Below are 22,423 nucleotides of genomic sequence, written 5' to 3' on the forward strand. Positions count from 1 at the left end.
AGCAAGTCCTGCAGTGTTTTACAATCCTTATGCAAGAGAAAGGAGACAAATAGAGAAGTGCGGGCCTGAACCCATATGTACCAACCCCTCCCCACCGTATCCAAGACATGATACATCTGCACCAATTCTATGCCAGTTCCCAAGCGAGGATCAGGGTGCAGAATATATTGTTGATCATCATGTGAACCCCAATCCATTCCCTTGCATTGATGGGCAGAGACTCTGTCTCCACAAGACCCCACTAGAAATTTGCCTTATGGTTCCAACCTGGCCAGCATGGTACAGTCTCCTGAACATACAGTGAAATCCATCAGAACAGTTGGGCATCAGACCAGTAACAAAGCCCGTCCAAATGGTCAAGAGGCTACTGCTTTTCTTAGAACATACCCCAACAGTGATTATTGTCAGGAGCAGTGTGGGAAGCAGATGGAAAACTGAAGGAAAGGAAGTTTTTGCTATCTCCAACACATATTGAAAATCTGGTAGTCCCAATTTTTCTGGTCAGCACCACAGCCTTGACAGCTGCTCCTCCTCCTTCAATTTGAGCAATTTTTAAAAATCAAACCCACCATGAGGATTTCCCTTACTTTATTGCCATTAACCTTCAAATTCGATTCTATTCTCACCAACAGTTTAGATACAGAGATCACTAATTCTGTCACCAGACCAGCAGTTTCAACTGGAACTCAAACGTTTGGAAAACCTTTTGCATATTAGTTTCCTTCTGCTTGACTTTCATTCCTACAGACCTGAGACGAAAAGGTTACATACGAAGTGTACAATATACAATGAAATGATAGAATATACAGAACCAAGTTTTTTTTTTTAAAACCTACTGCACAGTAAACTACCAGCTACAAATATATTTAAGACCAATTATCGTTTCAAACTTTATCATCACATTCCGCTATTGTGATAACTAACTAATACCAAGGGCAGGACAAGGCACTACGCCATTAAAGAAAACAACAGCTCCTGGAAGAAGTGGAACCAACCGATCCCAAGCATTTCATTTCAATTTATTTTGAAAAATGCCAGAATCAGAATCTGGACAGTTTGACAGCAAAAAGAAATTCTACAATTGATATGTCTCTGACAGCTTGCTTCTGTAGGCTCAAAATTGTTCATACATTTCTCTAAAAACATCTGAGATTTTTGTTTAAAATTTCATTCCTTTGCAAAAGCTGTGTGAGGAGCTAATGCCATTAACATTGAATTTTACTCAACTAACCTTCAAAATATGTATGATTTGACAATGCCAATAGCCTATTCCAATACCTCCAAGTTTACTCACATTGGGCTAATACCATTCAATTTAGAGTTAAGCTATTTTCACAGTGACAGCAACATTTAGCAGAAAAATACCCCAAACTTTAAAAATACACATCTGGATTCTTTCAAATAAAGGGCATTTTATAAAATTGCTAAAAGCAGCTATGTCCACTACCATAATCCAACAATATTTTGGCTTGTGATTTAAATAATAAAACATATACAGAGTAATTCTAGTTTAAATCTAACCAGATGTTGCAAGAACACCATCATTACAGATTCAAGAATGAATGGTTTTTACAGAACTTAAAAGGGCACCAGCTTAATGATAAAATATTTGAGAATTTTTCCTTTGTTTAAATAACATTGATAGACATTGAGCCACTGATGCATTATGTCATTATCTCAAAAAAGGTGCCTATTCCTCATTTCCTTGCTCAAACAAATGATTTTTAAAAATGCCTCCAAAAACGATTGATGATTGACAAACACATCACGTATTACTCAAATGAGCTTCAAATTATGTATGATTTGGAACTGTCAAATCATACATATTTTGAAAATTGGTTTAGTAAAATTCAATGTTAATGGCATTAGTTCCTTCGCATATAGTTTTTGCATATAAGTAATATACAAATAGGTATTATAGGGCAATTACATTCATTGAATTGCCACACGATCCTTAATGCTGTAAAGGAGGAGAATATCCATATAATTACAGATGTATGTACACATGATCTTGATATTCTTTCATTATTTAAAACTTTATGGTCAGATCACCCCTCACTTCATTAGGGAATATACCATATCTCAATACATATATTCCAATTATCACTCTGAACTACAGCCAAGATAAACTATCCCTTATCGACCTGTCTGTAGCCTTTGCCAGGACTGACTACACTATTCTCCCCCAACACCACTGCACTGTCAGTCAGCTGTATGGAACTGCCATCACCTGGTTCCATTCTTATCTATCCAACTGTAGCTTGAGAATCACCATCAATGGCTTCTCTTCCTGCTCCCACATCATTGCCTTTGGTGGCCTCCAAGGATCTATCCTCAGACCCCTCCTATTTCTCATCTGCATTGTGCCCCTCAGCGACATCATCCGAAAACGCATCAAATTCCACATATATGTTGACAACAACTATCTCCACCTCGTGATCACCTCTGTCAACACCTCCAAATTATCAGACTCCATCTCACATCCAGTTTTGGCTGAACAGAAATTTTCTCCAACTAAACAGCAGGAAGACCAAAATCATTGCCTTCCCACTAAAAACCCCATTCAGTAGCCACAAACTCCATCACTCTTCTCGGCAATTGTCTGAGGTGGAACCAGACTGTTTGCAACCTTGGTGCTGTATTTGACTCTGAGATGAGCTTGCCCATCTCTGTAACATTGCCCAACTCTGCCCCTGCCTCACCCCATGCTGCTGAAACTCTCATCCATATCTTTATCATTTCTAGGCTTGACTATTCCAATGCACCCCTGGCTGGCCTCCCATCTTCCATTCTCTATAAACTTAAGGCCATTCAAAACTCTGCTACCCATATCCTAACTTGTATCAATTCCTGTTCACCCATTTGCCCTTGTGTTCAGTGGTATGTGTTGGCTTCCAGTTAACCAACACTTCAATCTTCAAATTCTTGCCCTTGTTTGCAAGTCCCTCCAAACCTCTCTGCCCCCCTTTCCTCCTTTAACAGGCTCCTTAAAACATATTCCTGACTAAGCTATCGGCTACCTGCCCTAATATCTCCTGCCTCAGTGTAAATTTTTGATTATCATCCTGTGAAGAGCTTTGGGATGTTTCATCATGTTAAGAGGTGCTATATAAACACCGTTGTTGTTGTTACCTTTAAAAAGGTGGATGAGGTGCCCAAAACTAAACTGAGTATTCCATCTAATGTCTGACCAGTGTTCTGTACAATTGAAGCGACACTCCTTCACCTTCATATTATATACACTATGTGTTAAATTCGCCTAAGCCTTTAGCCTTTTTAGAATCACAGAAAGGTTACCGCTGAGAAGGGGGCCATTTATTCTCATGCTGCCATTGCTTCTTTTGCCAATTATCTTAAATCTGCGTTCTCTGGTTCTCGATCCTTCCACCAATGGGACCTGTTTTGCCCTATCTACTCTGTCCAGGCCCCCTCACGATTTTAAATCCCTCTATCAAATCACCTCTCGGACTTTCCTTTTCCAATCTTTCTATGTAACTGAAGTTCCTCATCCCTGGAACCATCCTTATGAATATTTTCTGCACTCTTTCTAATGCCTTCACATCCTTCCTAAAGTGTGATGGCCAAAACTGGATGTAATAATCCAGTTAAGGTCAAACTAATTTTTAAAATACAGGTTTAAGATAACTTCCTTGCTTTTGCACTCTGTTCCCCGAATGATAAAACCTAGGTTGCCTTTTAGTTTATTAACCACGCTTTCAACCTGTTCTGCCACCTTCAATGATTTATGCACATATCTTTATTTTTATTCATCATCTATGGGATGTGGGCATCCCTGGCCAGGCCAGCATTTATTGCCATCCCTAATGGCCCTCAAGGAGGTGGTGGTGAGTTGCCTTCTTGACCGCTGCAGTCCATGTGGCGTAGGTACGCCCACAGTGCTGTTAGGGAGGGGGTTCCAGGATTTTGACCCAGCGACAGTGAAGGAATGACGATATATTTCCAAGTCGGGATGGTGAGTGACATGGAGGGGAACTTCCAGGTAGTGGTGTTCCCATATGTCTGCTGCCCTTGTCATTCTAGATGGTAGTGGTCATGGGTTTGGAAGGTAATGTCTAAGGAGTCTTGGTGAATTGCTGCAGTGCACCTTGTAGATGGTAAATACTGCTGCTACTGCGTGGAGGAAGTGAATGTTTGTGGAAGGGGTGCAAATCAAGCGGGCTTTGTCCTGGATGGTGTCAAGCTTTTTGAGTGTTGTGGGGGCTGGATTCATCCAGGAAAGTGGGGGGTATTCCATCACACTCCTTGTGCCTTGTAGATAGTGGACAGGCTTTATGGAGTCAGGAGGTGAGTTACTCATTGCAGGATTCCTAGCCTCTGACCTGCTCTTGTAGCCACAGTATTTATGTGGCTAGTCCAGTTCAGTTTCTGCTCAATACACAGATGCCCTTTGTCCATTCACCACCTTTTGAATTCTACCATTTGTTTTATATTGTCTCTGCGTACTTTCTACCAAAATGAATCACTTCACAATTCACTTTTTAAATTTCATTTGCTACTTGTCTGCCCATTGCATCAACCTGTCTATGACCTTTTGAAGTTCTACACTATCCTCCTCATGGTTTACAATGCTTCCAAGTTTCGTATTATCCACAAATTTTGCCCTGTAAACTAAGGTCTAGGTCATTAATATATATAACAGGAAGATCAAGGGTCTCAACACTGGGGGAACTTCATTACAAACCTTCCTCCAACCTGAAAAATAGCCAGTCACCATTACTCTGTTTCCTGACAGTCCGCCAATTTCGTATCCATATTGCTACTGTCCCTTTTATTCCATGAGCTCTAACTTTGAACACAAATCTGCTGCACCTTATCAAATGCCTTTTGGAAGTCCATGTACACCACAGCAATGTTATTACCCTCATCAACCCTTTCTGTTACATTATTAAAAAAACTCAAGCAAGTTAGTTAAACACAATTTTCCCTTAAACCCACGCTGGCTTTCCTTAATTCACCCACATTCGCCCAAGTGGCTATTAATTTTGCCCTGAATTATCATTTCTAGAAGCTTTCCCACCACCGAGGATTTACTGATTGGCCTGTAGTTGCTGGGCTTATCTTTACACCCTTTTTTGAACAAGGATCGAACATTTCCAATTCTCCAGTCCTCTGGCACCACCCCAAGTCTAAGATAGATTGAAAAATTATGCTGACTACTTCTGAAATTTCTCCTCTCACAACTTTCATTTTTCTAGGATGTATCTCATTCGGTCGTGATGCCCTTATCAACTTTAAGTACAGACAACCTATCCAATACCTCCTCTTTTACAATTTTAAACCCTTTAAGTGTGTGAACTCCTGTTCTTTCACCATGACCTAGGCAACTTCTTTCTTTGTAAAGACGGGTGCAAAGTATTCGTAAAGTACTATCAAGTGGCTCTTACACAGCAATAACCTGCTCATACACACTCAGTTTGGGTCCTGCCAGGGCCAATCATTTCCTGACCTCATTGTAGCCTTGGTCCAAACATGGACAAAGAAGCCGAGCTCCAGATGTGAGGTGAGAGTGACTGCCCTTGACATCAAGGCAGTATTAACAGAGTGTGGCATCAAGGAGCCCTAGCAAAATTGAACTCAATGAGAGTCAGGGGGAAAGTTCTGTACTGGTTGTCGTCATACCTAGCACAAAGGAAGCTGGTTGTGGTTGTTAGACGTCAATCATCTCAGTACCAGGAGGTTGCTGTAGGAGTTCCTCAGGGTAGAGTCCTAGGCCTAACCATCTTCAGCTGCTTCATCAATGATCTTCTCGCCAACATAAGGTTGTTGGAAGTGGGGATGTTTGTAGATGATTGCATAATGTTCAGCACCATTCATGACTCCTCAGAAACTGAAGGAGTCCGTTTCCAAATGGAGCAAGATCTGAACAACATTCAGGCTTGGACTGAGAAGTTCAAGTAACATTCGTGCCACACAAGTGCCAGGTAATAACTAACTAACTATCTCCAAGAGAATCCAGCCATCTCCCTATGACATTCAATGCCCTTACAATTGCAGAATCCACCACTAACATCCCCCTGGGGGTTACCATTGACCAGAAATTGAACTGGACTAGCCATATAGATATTGTGGCAATGAGAGCAGGTCAGAAACTAGTAATTGAGGTGAGTAATTCAACTCCTGACTCCCCAAAGTCTGTCCACCATCTCCAAGGCACAAGTCAGGAGTGTGATGGAATACTCCCCACTTGCCTGGATGAGTGCAGCTCCAACACCACTCTATAAGCTTGACATCATCCAGGACAAAGAAGTACAATTGATTGGCACCCCATCCACCACCTTAAACATTCATTCTCTCCACCATCTATACATAGTGGCAGCAATGTGTAAGATATACACAATGTGCTGCAGCAACTCACCAAGTTTTTTTTGACAGCATTTTCCAAACCCACAGCCTTGACTACTTAGAAGGAGAAGGGCAACAAATTTGATTCCAATTCTTCTGACCTAGATCCCTTATCCTATTGAAGCTCTCTTTCACCTCCTTAATTGTTCTTCTTCTGAATTGTGCCTTGTCTTTTTCCATAATCAACCTGAACCTTATGATACAATGACCACTGCCCCCTAAATGTTCCCCTACTGACACTTGATCCACTTGGCCCACCTCATCCCCAAGAACCAGGCCCAGCAATGCCTCCTTTCTCATTGGACTGGAAACATACTGCTGTCCTTGCGCGTACATTAGTTATTAATGATTTAGGTACTAGGCCGTAAAATCCTTTTGCTCATTTACAAATGAACACCACCTCCACCCGAACTGAAGGCCACAGCAGGTTTGATAACATAATGGCTGCTACTCACATGACTTTACTTGGGTCATACTGTGGGAAACTTTGGGAAAAGGTTCAACTCAGCGCAGGCAGATTGGTATGCAAGGAAAAATGATGCCAAAGGAATTATTACAGCCTTATGACACATATACCCCTCCACACTCATCACAACATGGTACCTAAAGTACCATTACTGGCATAGGCCAGTAATTTGAAGGATATTATCCACAAGGCCACAGATGTAATAGGGCAAGATTCCATTAATCATTTATAAACTGTTCAGGAAGCTATTCGCCCAGTATAACAGGAACTCAGATGATCTCTCTACTTACATCCTCAGATTTTCTTTTCTTATTCAGTAAGTTTTTATTACTATGGCTTCAATCACAAATACTAACCAGCTGCTAAGATTAAAAGAAATGGCTTGGCTGGATAAGAAAATGGCAGTGCTCATATACACAGGTATAATTTCCATCTCCAGGGCAATGATTGTTTTTGTGTTTGAAATGAGCCAATTTACTCAAATTACTAAATCAGGATCACATGTCTGGAACTTCAGTGTGCAGGGGTAGGAGTGAAAAAGTACCTCCCTTTTCTCCTTTAAGAGCATGTGACAGCGCAGGTGATTAACAAATTTCTATATATAGATGCTAAGCAGCATCTAACCCAAAAAAGGTATAAATCTCCTTGGCTGGTTTCCTGGTGCAGTCCATGCTTCTCAATTCATCAAGATAGATGAAATAGTGTCGGCCTTGGGAGTTTTCATTTCCTCGTTATATTCCAATGTCGCATTTGATTCACAATTACATGCATTTAAACTGAATTTTTGGTGTAATTAAGTTATACGAACCTTTTATATACATTACTATTTCTGTTGCGTAGTCACTGCAATGACAAAGCAAACAATTGCTTCACTATTATTAAGGAGCACAGTTGAATGTAAATAGCACTGTTTATTAAGTAGTCAATGCCTGGATGATGGGTAGTATAATTGGGGCTGGGGTGGGGAGTGGTCCAAACTAAGGAAATTGTTCTGACCATAGATATCCTGAGGTCTAGATCAAAGCTATTATAGCATATTTATTATTCACACATTCACTAAAATCTCATTTTCAGTAGTTATGAATAATTTAATGAGGTTTCGTTTAAGGCCAGTTTGTGATTAAATACTTTCTGAATCTGCCAACAATCCACCTCAAACAGAGTCAGATTCTGTAACAGCAGCATCAGACCTGACAGGCAGATTGGATTTGTGAGGTGCAAGTACAGCATTCTCTTTTCCCTTACTGCAGCCATTCAGTGGACTGAGTCGTGGACACATAAGCCGTTTAAAAGATCAACCAATTAAGTGAACATGCCAGCAATGCTAAAAATGGTGCTGCAGTAACGGCCAATACTCACCGCATCGCTCTCAGTGCAATCTTGTACGCCAGCTCAGCATCATGAGGTAGGAGAGATGTGAAGAGATACTTGGCAAAGGTGTGCATTGGAACGCTCTCTCGGTAGATTATTTCACCCAGGCCACTGTAGGGCCCACCTACAGAGGAAAGCAAATGATAGCCTCAACAACTACACAAACAAGTCAAAAACAGATGGAAACACATCTTCCCTTCACACCCCCTATCGGCATTCCGTAGGGATCGCTCCCTCCGGGAACCCTGGTCCACTCCTCCATCACCCCCTACTCCTCAACCCCCTCCTATGGCACCACCCCATTCCCACGCAAAAGATGCAACACCTGCTCCTTCACTTCCTCTCTCCTCACTGTCCAAGGGCCCAAACACTCCTTTCAAGTGAAGCAGCATTTCACTTGCATTTCCCCCAACTTAGTCTACTGCATTCGTTGCTCCCAATGTGGTCTCCTCTACATTGGAGAGACCAAACGTAAACTGGGCGACTGCTTTGCAGAACACCTGCGGTCTGTCCGCAAGAATGACCCAAACCTCCCTGTCGCTTGCCATTTTAACACTCCACCCTGCTCTCTTGCCCACATGTCTGTCCTTGGCTTGCTGCATTGTTCCAGTGAAGCCCAATGCAAACTGGAGGAACAACACCTCATCTTCTGACTAGGCACTTTACAGCCTTCCGGACTGAATATTGAATTCAACAACTTTAGGTTGTGAGCTCCCTCCCCCATCCCCACCCCCTTTCTGTTTCCCCCTTCCTTTTTTTTTTACATCTTTTATGCTCTCCCCACCCCCACTAGAGCTATACCTTGAGTGCCCTACTATCCATTCTTAATTAGCACATTCGTTTAGATAATATCACCAACTTTAACACCTATGTGTTCTTTTGTACTATTGTTGTTGACATCTTTTGATGATCTGCTTCTATCACTGCTTGTTTGTCCCTACAACCACACCCCCACTCCACCTCTCTCTCTCTCCGCCCCCCACACACACACCTTAAACCAGCTTATATTTCAACTCTTTCTTGGACTCGAACTCAAGTTCTGTCGAAGGGTCATGAGGACTCGAAACATCAACTCTTTTCTTCTCTGCCGATGCTGCCAGACCTGCTGAGTTTTTCCAGGTAATTCTGTTTTTGTTTTAAAAACAGATGGGACTTACATTAACCTCATGTATGCTGACCTCCACCATTTCTAGGGCACAAGGAGCCTGGTTTTAACTGTCAGTGAATCAGTTTTGAGTGAGTTAAAAATCAGATTCTAGTTGATTAAAGTCTTGGCCCACCTATGGGAAGGCATTTCTGAAAGGTGGAGAGATACTAAAGGAAGTTGCAGAGGTCACAGCCTATTCATCCAAGGTTATAGCTGGAAAACAGTGTTAGTGAATAAGCAAGCAGGTATAACGCTAAGCTTCATTTGATCAAAAAAAACAAATATTTTTGGTATAGAAACAGAAAACACTGGAAAAACTCAGGAGTTCTGGCAGCATTTGTGGAGAGAAGAACAGAGTTAGCATTCCAAGTCTATATGGCTCTTCTTCAAAGCTAAAGGGAAGTAGAAATGTGATGGATTTGATACTGTTAAAGGGGGAATGGAGCAGATGGAACAAGATAGAAGGTCAGGGATAGGTGACATTGAAGGACAGATTGACAAAGATGTCATGGACGTGAGACAAAGTGTCAATGGAGTAAAGAAGGTGCTGATAGTGGCATAAAAGGTAAGAGCAGAATGTGTTATTGGCAGAACAAGGGTCAGGGCTTTGTGAAAACAAAACATAAAAACATGTGACAAATGGCTGGGCGGGGTAGGGGGGGTGGAGGTTGTGGAAAAAAGGATTTAAAAATGAAAACTGAACAAATAAATAAAAGAATATTTTTGGTGTTTTATTTAATTCCAATAACAGCCATTAAGTGTAAAATCTATTTATACTTTGTTTCCATGTAATAATTTAATAGAAGTCATACACAAGGTACTTGAGCACATAACCTTTGCCAACACTTGGAGATTGCCATACACCCTCAACAGTCTTTCAGACGAGATGTCCACTCTCTCAAGTGGAGTAAAATATCCCATGACAATCTTCAAACAAGAGGAGGGGTGTCTCTCATTGGCCTGGCCAGTATTTATCTCAGAACCATTACTGATTGTGCTCTGCATAAACTGGCTGCCATGTTTTCTACATTATAGCCGTATAAAGTTGTAAAGCACTTCACGACTTCCTGAGGATGCAAGTTCTTTCTTTAATGCATGCCTGTAAAGACAAGTACCAATGTATTTCATTTCTCCCACCAGTCCCAGAGACCATTCTGCACCTGAAGGAGGCAGGCATGTAATCTATTCCTAGGCCTATCTTTTAACACCTCCGGAGTACATGGGAGAATGAGTTGGCTATTGCTTCTTCTTTGCTCCTTCAGGCAGGGAGTCATCAACACTCTTTTGAGATTTCATTGTATGAGCATATCAGGCTGCAAGTCCTGCCTTGGTATAGCCAGGGATAGAGCTGTGCTATCTCAAAAAAGTGCTCCTGATGATGCAGCTTTGAACACAGACTGCAGAACAATAGGTGTTTTTTGAAACATAGAACAATTGTAGTGCTTTGGATAAAGTGAGAAGCAGTAAGATAGTTAAATGATCCTGGCTCCGGTTAGATTAACCAATCAGGATTTACGGAGACAAGAATTGTGTGAATTATTTCCCTCTTTTGTCCTGAAAATTCCTCTAAACGAATTCTCTTCCAGAGGGAAAAATAAGTCAAAAGTAATTGAGAAAGTGATAATTAACATAAAAATGTTTAAAACAAATAAATTGCACAATCCCTCTCATGGATAAGAGAATAGGAACACAATGCAATCAATTTGCTATCACTCAAAAGGCCATTATTTGTTTAGCTCCAAGGTCACGATACAACCAGGACATTCCAGTATGTTAGAAGGGGTAGATTTGTATTTGTTTCCATTATTCACCCGGCAGTAAGTTTGCAATCTCAGCACAAGCTCCAAGGGGTGATGTTGGATAGAGATGAGGTGCTCTGGCAAACCAGACTGAAGGAGAACATTAAGTTTATACCCAGCAAAGCAGCAATGGTAAGAATTAAGTTGAAGTAGTTTAAAGTTAATTTACCTTCTAACAGGAAGACTGCTTGTTTTCGGAAAATTTTCACCAGCATGTCATCTAATTCTATCTCCTGCAGCTTTGCAATCAGCTGCTCCTCATTACGACACACTTTCTCCTGGGCATACAAGCCATCAGGCATTATTCGTTGCTGACCCAATCCAATCAGGGCTATTTCAACAGCTAGTGTTAAATAAGATTCCCCATCCTCCAGGAACTTGTGGGCAGGTAGATGTTGGTACTCCAGCAGTTTCAACTGCCCCATGGTTTCTGTGAGATAGAAACAATCACACAGGATTACATTAAGTCTATCGTATTGCATAAAACCCATTTAAAATCCAACCATAACATACTTTTCAAATGGTAAGCAAACTGCATTGCATGGAACTAAGCCCAGCCTGTATTGAGCTAACTGATCTTAGCCAGGGTTGCTACAATTGTTGGCCTCAGTGTCCATGGGGTTATACCCGAGCACAACTCAGCAGCCCCAGGAAAGGAAGGAATAAAAGCATATCAGAACAAATTTTAAAAATTCCAACAATTGTGCAAGATGAGGGAGTGATATTCCAAAATAAGTTGAAGAATAATTGAGGCTCATTCACCCAAGCTAGTCTGTGCACCACCTATCAGCTGTTTACAAGCCAGGAAGCAGCTTGTTTGAGCAAAGGAAATAGCTAGCAGCTGATGTGAAAATAGGGCAGAGCTGGAATGCAAAAAGGAATTTGTGGAAGCACCACAAAAGTGTTTTTTTTTTTCAAAAAAGCAACTGCATGCACGAGAAGAGTTTAGCATTGGTGTTCTTGCCTTATTCACAAAGTAGAGCATTTACATTTTTTGCCCCCAAATGCTGATCAGTATTTTAGACCAAAGAAAATTTCATGCAAGTCTTCAATTTTCATAACTTACAAATGTCATTATTCTCACCCATCTCAGCTGATCAAGCAACTGACTAACTTTAAACTTGATTCAAGTTATTAACAATCCCAGTTCATATAGGATGATGATGCAGAACTGAACCTAATGAAAAAATATTGTGTAATCTGGGAGCACAGATGCCATAAGGTTGAAGTACTGAAGCTGGGCAGCTATTCAGATCTCTGTCAATCGGACTTAGTCATTTCTTTATCAGACCACTAGAGGGACCCCAAAGGGTGAAAAAAGAAAGAAAAACTAAACACACACACTCCTGTCCAAGGAACTTGTGACCCAATTGCCAAACAGTTATAAAATCAGATCAGACCCATTCCCTACCACCCTACACGCCACCCTCCTCCCAAAGGCCTGGCTGAAGACCGGGGCCTGGTGGGAACTAACAGCAGTGACTTCACTTCAGAAGTACTTCACTGGTTGCAAACTGCTTGGGGAGCATTCTGAGCTCATAAAAGGCACTATATAAATATGGGTCTTTCTTAATGTTTACAGGCTATATATTCAGAAGGAGCATAACCACAGGTTGCAATGTTAACCGAGTGCATTATAAACAGAATTGAGTGTGGGTATTTGATGTAGAGCGGGGAGGTGGTGTTCCTTTTTACCTTAATGCTGGTGGTGCTTTGTATAAATTTGAGGCAGTTAAGTATTTAAAGCTAGGAACATACAGCTAATACTTTATTAAATTAATCATTTAAGCTGGCTAAATTAGTTTAAAAACCTAAAAATAAACCAAATGAATTAACTGCATAAAACTTTAATTAAATATATAAAACAAGGTTAGATAGAGATGGCAGTCCAGGAAGCATGCTGCATCTGCAGAATGATCCCAGGCAACTCCATCTGTTTTAAGTGTCTGCAACTCGAGGAACTTTGGCTCAGAATTGTGGAGCTGGTGTCCAAGGTGCAGAAATTGCAATGTATCAGGAAGTCAGGGGATTGGTGGGAAAGCATTAGCTGGACATTTCGACCCAGGAGTCAGCCACGTCCCTTCAGTTAGGTAGTGGTTTACATTTGATTAGTGATCGGGGCAGGAGAGTGTGGCTGCAATTCAGACAGGTAAGGGGATCGCAGACACGATGGTGGAAGAGCCTCAGCTTTTGTCATTGTCCAGCAGGTGTGTGCTAACTGCCCCCGGTATGGATCAGAACAAAGACCGCAGGGAGAATAAGCAAAAAGATTGTGGCACTGTGGCACAGAAGGCCACTCAAGTGAGGGGAGTGGAGGAATGTGGTCATGGTAAGGCATAGTATAGTCAGGTGATGGATAATGTCCTCTCCAGCTGTGACCAGGAGTCTTGAAAGCTGTGTTGCCTGCCTGTTGCCATGGTTAAAAACACCTCCTTGTGGCTGGAGAAAGAACTTGGAGAAGGAGGGGTGAATCGAGTTGTTGTGGTTTATGTAGAAATCAATGACCATCATAGAACTAAGAAAGCGGTTCTGCTGTACGAGTTTAAGGAACTATTAAAAATTAAAAAGCACAATCTCAAGGTAATATTCTCTGAATTTTCCAAGCACAAATTGCCAGAGAGTCAAACAGATTAGAGGGTTAAATACATGACTGAAGAAGTGGTTTGGGAGGCAGGGGTTTCACTTCACAGGGCACTGGCACCTATATTGGGCAAACAGGGAACCGTTCTGTTGTGATGGACTCTACTTAACCCAGTCTGGGACCACTGTCCTGATGAATCAAATAACTAGGGTATGAAATAAGGCTTTAAATTAATAAAGCGAGGGTAGGAGGAGGCTTCAGATAGGGGTAAATTTACATGGCTGAAGAGAAGTCAAGGCCATAGAGCAGATTGGATGATTTGGTAAAATCAGGCAGATTGTATGAGGAAGTAATAGAGAGATTAAAGCCAGAAAACCCTTAGATGCAGATTCAAAGATCCTGAACATATCATCTACATTTCGGAAATATGCACAGGGCAGGAAGTGTGAATACAGGATCAGTTATTGGACAGGAAACAGAGGATGAATGAACAGGCCATTATTGGGATGGCAGGGTGTAACTAGCAGAGCACTGTTCAGAGGGTTGTGAATCTTTGGAATTCACTAACTCAAAGTCTATAGATGCTGAGTCGATGATATATTCAACACTTGAGATTAATAGATTTTTGGGCTCCAAGGGATTCAAGAGCTATGGAGATACAGTGGGAAAGTGGCGTTGATGCAGAAGTTCAGCCGTGATTTGACTGAATGGTGAAGACAACTCAAGCGGATGTACGACTGACTTCTGCTCCTATTTCTTATGTCCTTTATGTTCTGGGGTGTTGGGCTTCTTCAACTTCACCCTGATGTCAGTGCAGATCAAACCAATGGTGGGCAACATTTCACCATATTGTCTAAGCCCAGCACTAAAAATAAATTGAGAGAGAAAACAAATGGATTCTACATTGATTTAGTTTCACATACCTGTAAATTCAGAATATCCAGAATTTTCATCATCCACTCTGCAAGCATCCATTAGTGTGCTGAAGAGACAGCCAATAGGGTCCAGTGGGTGACCTACCCAGCCTTCAAGGTTGGTTATTGTTGTGATTCCTTTGTGAAAAAACTCTGAGTGTTTATGTGGAAACAATCAATTGTATGTGTTCTTAACGAGCCATTTTCTAACTCTACAAAATAGTGACATCATCAATACAAGCTTTTGATGTTCTTCAACTTGAACTATACTATAATCTGAAATATTTCTAATTTCCAGCATCCACAGTATTTTGCTTTGATTATACTATAATCTGAACTGGTGTGGCTTTGTATTATTCACTTAAATACATGGCACACAAGAGGCTTCAATTGGTCTCCTTTAGTATCCACGGGGGATCAGTGTAAAAGACAACCTTCTTCACATCCACTTAACTCAAGAGTTGGAAAGTAAACATTAATTAAATGGAGCCCTGTCACAAAACGACAAACCATTTGAAAGCACTTTTAATGTGGAAAAAATGTCCCAAGATGCTAACTAGGAGCACAAAACAAAATTTGACACTGAGCAACAAAAAGAAATATTACAGCAAATCATCAAAAACTTGATCAAAGAGGTAGGTTTTAAGGAGTGCTTTAAAGAAGAACAGAGAGGGGTAGCAAGACAGGTTAAAATTCTCAATGCACAAGAGGCCAGAATTGGAGGAACGCAGAGATCCAAGAGGGTTGTAAGGCTGGAGGAGATCATAGGGACAGGGAGGGTGAGTCACAAGTCCTCAGAGGGATTTGAAAACAGGATAAGCATTTTAAAATTGAAGCACCGACTGGCTGGGAGCTGATGTAGGTCAGCGAGTAGCAGAGTGATGGGCAAAGGGGACTTGGTGCGAGCTAGGATATCAGAGTTTTGAATGAACTCAAGTTTATGTACAGTGAAAGATGAGGTCGGTCAGGAGAGCATTGGAATAGGCAAGTCTAGAGGAACAAAGGCATGGATTTCAGCAACAGATGAACTAAGGCAGGAGTGGAGTTGGGTGATGTTAGTGAGTTGTAGGCAGGGGATCTTGTTGACAGAAGAGTATGTGGTTGAAAGTTCAAATATGACACCAAGGTTGCAAACAGGCTAGTTCAGCCTCAGGCTGTTTCTAGAGTGAGAGAGAGAGAGAGAGAGAGAGAGAGAGAGAGAGAGAGAGAGGCAATCTATGGCTAAGGAAGAGAGTTCGTGACAGGGATCAAAGACAACAGCTTCAGTCTTCCTAACATTTAAATTTCTGCTTCTCCAGTACCGGATGTCAGACAATTCTCACAGCGGAAGGGTTGGGAGAGGTGGTGCTGAGGTGGGGCCAGGTGTCTTCAGCTTACAGGTGTAACCTGATGTTGTGCTTTCAGACAACGTCACCAAGGGCAGCATATAAATAAGAAATAGGAGGTGGCTAAGGACAGATCCTTGGGGGACACCAGAGTTAACAGTGTGCAAACAAGAAGAGAAGCCATTGTGTGTAATTCTCTGGTGACGATTAGATAGATAAGAATGGAGCCAGGCAAAGGCAGTCCCACCCAATTGGATTTTGTTTTATTCATTCAAGGGATGTGGGCTTCGCTGGTTAGGGTAGCATTTATTTCCTATCCCTAATTGCCCTTGAGAAGGTGGTGGTCAGCTGCCTTCTTGAACCACTGCAGTCCATGTGGTGTAGGTACACCTACAGTGCTGTTAGGGAGGGAATTTCAGGATTTTGACTCAGCGACAGTGAAGGAACGGCAATATATTTCCAAGTTAAGATGGTAAGTGGCTTGAAAAGAAACTTCCAGGTGGTGGTGCTCCCATGTGTCTGCTGCCCTTGTCCTTCTAGATAGTAGTGGTCGTGGGTTTGGAAGGTGCTGTCTAAGGAGCCTTGATGAATTCCTGCAGTGCATCTTGTAGATAGTATGCACTGTTGCTACGGTGCATTGGTGGTGGAGGGAGTGAATGTTTTTGTATGATGGAGGTGGGGCATTGGGAGCAGGATGGTGTGCTCGATCATGTCAAAGGCTGTTGAGTAGAACGAAGGAGGATAGTTTACAATGGTCACAGTCACATCGGAGGTCATTTGTAACTCAAAACATGAAGTTGTGGCAAAGATGGACATTTGAAATATGCATTTCACAACATTCCCCTGTTTACCTTTCCTCTGTGCCTGGAACATTTCAAGCTGTTTTTGTTGCTGTCGCCTCAGTGTATTGACAATTGCTATTGCTAGTCTCAAGGCTTCTCTGGGATATCCATGAGATCGCAGCGCGTCCACCCGAGCACAAGCTGTAGGGACGTGCTCTAAAATCCCAAGGGAGTGCAGAGAAAGAGAATTGTAAAAAGAAGAAAAAGTACATTAAGTTGTGTGACGACTCTATCTGACAATGAATCAAAAGAGATATTTGTGGCAGAAACTCCATATTTATAAACCAGCAGTTAGAAACAGGCACTGTATTCATGGCCAGGCCTCCAATTATTCCCCCAATGCCATAGAAACTGGACAAAGGAACAAGACATGCAAAAGTCTTTCCGGTTTAGTCACTTACCGTGCCATAGGGGCCACCCGTGAGAGTCAAACAGTGAATTTTCACTGTCGCCATGGTAACAGTAGTTTGTGTAGAGGTCACTGCTAATAATGTGCTGTAAATGGTTGTCCTGCCAGTGGAGATCACATGCCTCGATGGCTCGTGTGAACACAGTCCGGTGAGGCCTGTTTGCAGTATCTGTCAGCGAATTGAAAAAGGTACATCAATTGTGTGCATTTAAAAAATATATAGCAGCAGCAGCTCATAGGAGAACCCAATGCCCAGCAAATCACATGGTGGTATATTCACCCCTCCCTTAAATACATGCCAAAGTGCGTCACACACATATAGATGGAATAGAATATAATGCAGAGCTCTTCCACCAAACTTTCATACATAAAATAAAATACATGTACATAAAGCAGCTTGGGGTGTTTTGAGAGATACAATATAAGTACAAGTTATTTCTTATAGCATTGCTAGCCATAATGGCCTTAACGTCAGTGCTGTAATGTAAAAGGTACACCTCTGTTAAGAACTAAAAGGAAAACCAGGTGCTGGAAAAACTCAGCAGGTCTGGCAGCATCTGTGGAGAGAGAAACAGTTAATGTTTCAAGTCCTATATGACTCTTCTTTCAGAACGTTCTTCAGAAGTTGGGAACTAAGCTGTATATCCAAGTTAGAAGGAACAGTAAGCAACACGGGTGGAAGCAGGAAGTTACAAAAGTACATAGGCAGACCAAGTGAGTGGGCAACTGTGGCAAATCAAATTCAACATGAGAAAGTGTGATATCAGTTTAGAATTGGACAAGGACAAATCAAAATAGTTCCTAATGATGATAAACTAGGACCTGTAGAGGATCTCTGGGATTTGGGTATCTAGGTACAACAATTACAAAGATAAAAGCAAAATACTGTTGTGACACAAATCACAAAATCTGTAGAAAAGTGCAAAGAGTAATCAAAAAGGCTATAAAATGTAAGTCCCAATTTCAAGGGGGTTGGATTAGAAAAATACACAAGTGGTCCTTTAGTTGTACGTAGCCCTTCCAATCAAAATCTTTAAAATGTTAAAAGCATTCAATGGAGCAAATACTATTTCCCCTGGTGGGGGAATCAAGGAGAAGGGGGCAGAATTTTAAAATTCAGCTAGGTCATTCAGGAGTGAAATCAGGAAACAATTTTTCTAATTAAGGAGTGTGAAAATCCAAAAATTGTTCCTCCCAAGGATTGTGGATGCAGGGTCAATTGAAAATTTCAAGATCGAGATAGATTATTTTCTTTAGGTAAGGATATCAAGGGGTATGAAACAAAGGCTGATAAATGAAGTTGAGATACAGATCAGCCATAATCTAATAGAATAACAGAACATGCTCCAGGAGCTGAATGGTCTACTCCAATTTTGATGTTTTTATACCTGCACACACTGGCTTTCCAAGCAATCAGGGAAGTTGTGCAGGTCAAAATGAAAGCTGGAAATGACAACTTGATAAAACGTGCATGTAATTGTTTCTCTGCAGCTACAAGTTGAGCAGATTTCACATTATCAAGGGGTCCACCAAATCACAGATCTGCCTCTACTGAATGTAAGAATTCTTTGTTTGGTTTGTGAAAGATTATGGCATGAAAGTCACCTCACACGACACTATAAAAATCACATGACTGCTCAAGTGCTGGGTCTCCCACATATCACAGCCTAATCATAAGAGCCAAACTCATCAACAATCATACATCAGAATTGTATTTTTAAAATTACAAAAATCAAAAAAGATCTTAAATAAAATTATTTCCCTTGTAATTTGGCTAAATTTTAAATTAACTGAAAGTTAACACAATTAAAAAAATGATTTAAAGTCAGGCGTGTTTTTAAAATTTCTTTGCTAATGTCTCGTTGAAACAAACCAACTCCTTGCTGGAGTAGATTTTCCATAGACTCCAGGAACCCTCCTGAACTTGCTCAAGTAGTTAATATTCCAGTGTCATCACTTGAGGAGCTATTTAATTTTAGGGGCATCTTGTACAGATCCAATCCAGTTTTCAACAGAGGACACAAATCCAGTTTTCAATAGAGGACACAAATCCAGGAATTTCTGGATAACTATCAGGAGCTGGAGTGGGAGTCAATTTTACACTAACTCACCAATGTTCATTGGTGATCTCTGCCAGTGCCCCAGTGGAGGCCAAATCTGGGACATTCTTGGTCTGTTCATCTCAGCTGGTCAATGGATAAACTTGCTGAAGCACCAGCAGAGCTATCACAGCATGCTTATAAGCCTGAGGAATTATTTGCATCAGAGTATGACCTGTAACTCCTTATTCAAATAAAGCTTTTTCCCATTCCTTCACCAACCTCAGTTTTTCAAATATTTATCCATTTTGCATCTAGAAGTTAGTCTGGATCCTGCTTCCACCCCTGTTTCTGGGAGTACATTCCATGTCATAACCCAATGTTTTAATAAATTATTCCAGCTACTCCCTTTTGGTGATAACCTTACACTTAAGTTCTCCAGTTGCTGACTCACTGGTCAATGAAAATACCTGTTCCCCCATTTACTTTTTCAAAACCTTCCATGGTTTTGTACACCTCTTTTGGATCTCTACGTAATTTACTGTACTGTAGGAAAAGGAGTTGTGATTTGACTCATAACTTTCTTTTTCGTTCTTTCATGGAAAGTGAGCATCATTGGCAAGGCCAATTTGTTGCCCATCCTCAATTGCCCTTGAGAAGCCTCTCAGCCTCACTCCATTTGCATTCTCCGCCCGCCAACCCCACCCCCCCACCACCACCAATAATCACCATGCAATTGCACATCAAAGAAAGAGCCCAATTGTATTATAGCTGACTGAAGAACAAGTCCTTAACTTAATCCTCACCTTGGTTAGCATTTGCACCCTGCGGCAAAGCGTTGGTTAAATTGGGCAACTCATTTCCATGGTTTCCATCCTCCCAGGGACAAACATCAATACAGTTCCATTTTTTGAGCTGCTTTAGCCAGCCTGCTTTCTGTTCAGGCTTGCAATGGGGATTTAAGACTATACACATCCACAGAGCACCTAGGAATCCAAAAGCGGACAGACAAATTAAAATGATGGCATTAAAAATCTCAGAATGCTTTCCAAATACAGCTCATGAAGATTTTGGAAAACAAACTATAAATTTGAATTTTCATCGGTATTAATAAATATCCAGAGGAAGGAGTCCCTCGTCATACAACCAATCTGTATAAGAGCAGATGGGTGTGTATTTAAGTATATTGCCATTTCTCATTTCCCTATTGAAATAAACTCATGATAAAATTTTTTCAGTAATGGAATTGTAACTTTAAAAAAGATACTGTTTAGAAACCAGCTATTTAAATACCAATTTTGGAGAGTGAATTACCAGAATAAAACTAACCAAGACCAAAAGAAAATCTAATTCTTCAAAGCATTACATTAGCAACAATGGAAGAGGGCACTCAGTAGAGCACACACCTCCACCACACTGTGTTAACTCAATGTTAAACTACATTATAACATTTATGCACTTCTGGCTAATCTTTTGTCCCATAAATGCAAGGCTTTTCCCTGCCTGGTTGAAGCTCTATAACTGCAAAGCTGAAAAAATAAATCATTTTATTAAGAGATTTCATCTCACTGAGGAGGTTTCAGGCCAATCCACATCCAACAGCCTGCTCTGAAAACTCTGTTCACATTTTGACAGCTGAGACAAATTCCACAACAACTGAGACCACCCACATCATTCTAAAACAATCAACTTCATTCCAAAAAAAGTTACTTCGCTACATCTCCCATTGTTAACGGATTCTTTAAAAAAAAATTTAGGATCTGGATCCATACCTTCATCAAAAAATAACAATTCTTCCTTGGGCCATACCCCGTGTACCACATTTTGTTGAAATCAGTCCATTAGTTTTTGAGATATACTGTTTCCAAATAACAAACTAAGGAAACAGGTAAAAACATTACCTCCGCTCACCTTCAGCGGCAGTGTTACCTAGAATAGGATGGCAGGGAAGAAGGATGAGAAAACAACAGCATCAACATAGATGGATCAGGATTTCATATTTGTTCTGCTCAGTTTCCAAACCAAACCGTGCAGAGTGAGGGTTTGAAAGCCAGATACGAGGGATTCCAGAGGGTAGAGTCAGGACACAAAATTGACAGTCAATGACCATATCCAACAAGAGAGAGAGAATCTAACTATCTTCCCTTGACATTCAATGGCATTACCATCGTCAACCCCCCACCATGAACATTCTGGGGGTTACCACTGACCAGAAACTTAACTGGGGCAACCTTACACATACCGTGGTTACAAGAACTGGTGAGAGGGTGTGGCAGGCAACTCACCTCTGGAATCCCAAGCCTGTCTGCCATCTGCAAGGCACAAGTCAGGAACGTGATGGAGTACTCTCCACTTGGCTGGGTGAATCCAGCTCCAGAAAACACTCAAGATGTTCAACATCATCTGAGATAAAGCAGCCTGCTTGATTGGCATCCTCGTCAACCACCTTAAACATCCACTTCCTCCACCATCAATGCACAGTGACTGTAGTGTGTACCATCTTCAAGATGCACTGCAGAAACTCACCAAGGCTCCTTCAACAGCCCTTTCCAGACCCTCTACTACCTAGAAGAACAAAAGCACCAGATGCATGGGAACACCACCACCTGCAAATTCCCCTCCAAGCCACATGCCATACTTCACTGTCACTGGCTCAAAATCCTGAACTCCCTAACAGCACTCTGGGTGTACCTACACCACATGGACTGCAGCAGTTCAAGGGGGCAACTCATTACTATCTTCTCAGGAGCAGTTAGGAATGGGCAACAAATGCTGGCCTTGCCAGTGATGCTCACATCCCACAAATAAATTTTAAAAATAGCCTGGATGGTCCTCTGAAACCTCCCATCAGGTACTGGTACAAATCAGCTCTTGCAAGCAGGCAGCTTCCAGCAGCAAAAAGATAAAAATGCCAAATCAACCAAAAACGGGAGATAGTTGACACTTATAATCAAGATCTTTTTAAAAAATTGAACAGTTCCAAAAAGGCAAAAGAAAAATTGCTAGCTCAAAACGTATTCCAACTGTCTACAATTGCAAATTCTTATTTGTTTGAAACGTCCATCTTTACTTGAAGGATATTTTGTTTGGATCACAGTGGTGCTGATGTAAACACTTTGATTTGGTTCTCACAACTTAGATAATGTCCAATGCCTGTCTCATCATGA

The 22,423-nt window shown here is 41.3% G+C and overlaps 1 protein-coding gene across 4 annotated transcripts in view; it reads right to left on the reverse strand.

The window, feature by feature from the left end:
* LOC121279613 (zinc finger SWIM domain-containing protein 6) overlaps positions 1 to 22,423 on the reverse strand; it is a 190,209-nt gene that overhangs the window by 21,886 nt on the left and 145,900 nt on the right. For 3 of the 4 annotated variants that reach the window (XM_041190783.1, XM_041190798.1, XM_041190807.1), the window contains 6 exons: positions 20,063 to 20,242; positions 17,210 to 17,386; positions 16,818 to 16,964; positions 14,651 to 14,794; positions 11,316 to 11,576; positions 8,189 to 8,324 (listed from right to left, as the gene is read on the reverse strand). In XM_041190783.1, coding sequence (XP_041046717.1) covers positions 8,189 to 8,324; positions 11,316 to 11,576; positions 14,651 to 14,794; positions 16,818 to 16,964; positions 17,210 to 17,386; positions 20,063 to 20,242 — 1,045 coding nt within the window. The remainder of the gene's footprint in view (positions 1 to 8,188; positions 8,325 to 11,315; positions 11,577 to 14,650; positions 14,795 to 16,817; positions 16,965 to 17,209; positions 17,387 to 20,062; positions 20,243 to 22,423) is intronic. The other variant, XM_041190789.1, reaches the window with a different exon arrangement.

The sequence above is a fragment of the Carcharodon carcharias genome, chromosome 1, assembly GCF_017639515.1.
Source record: "Carcharodon carcharias isolate sCarCar2 chromosome 1, sCarCar2.pri, whole genome shotgun sequence".
Taxonomy (NCBI): Eukaryota; Metazoa; Chordata; class Chondrichthyes; order Lamniformes; family Lamnidae; genus Carcharodon; species Carcharodon carcharias.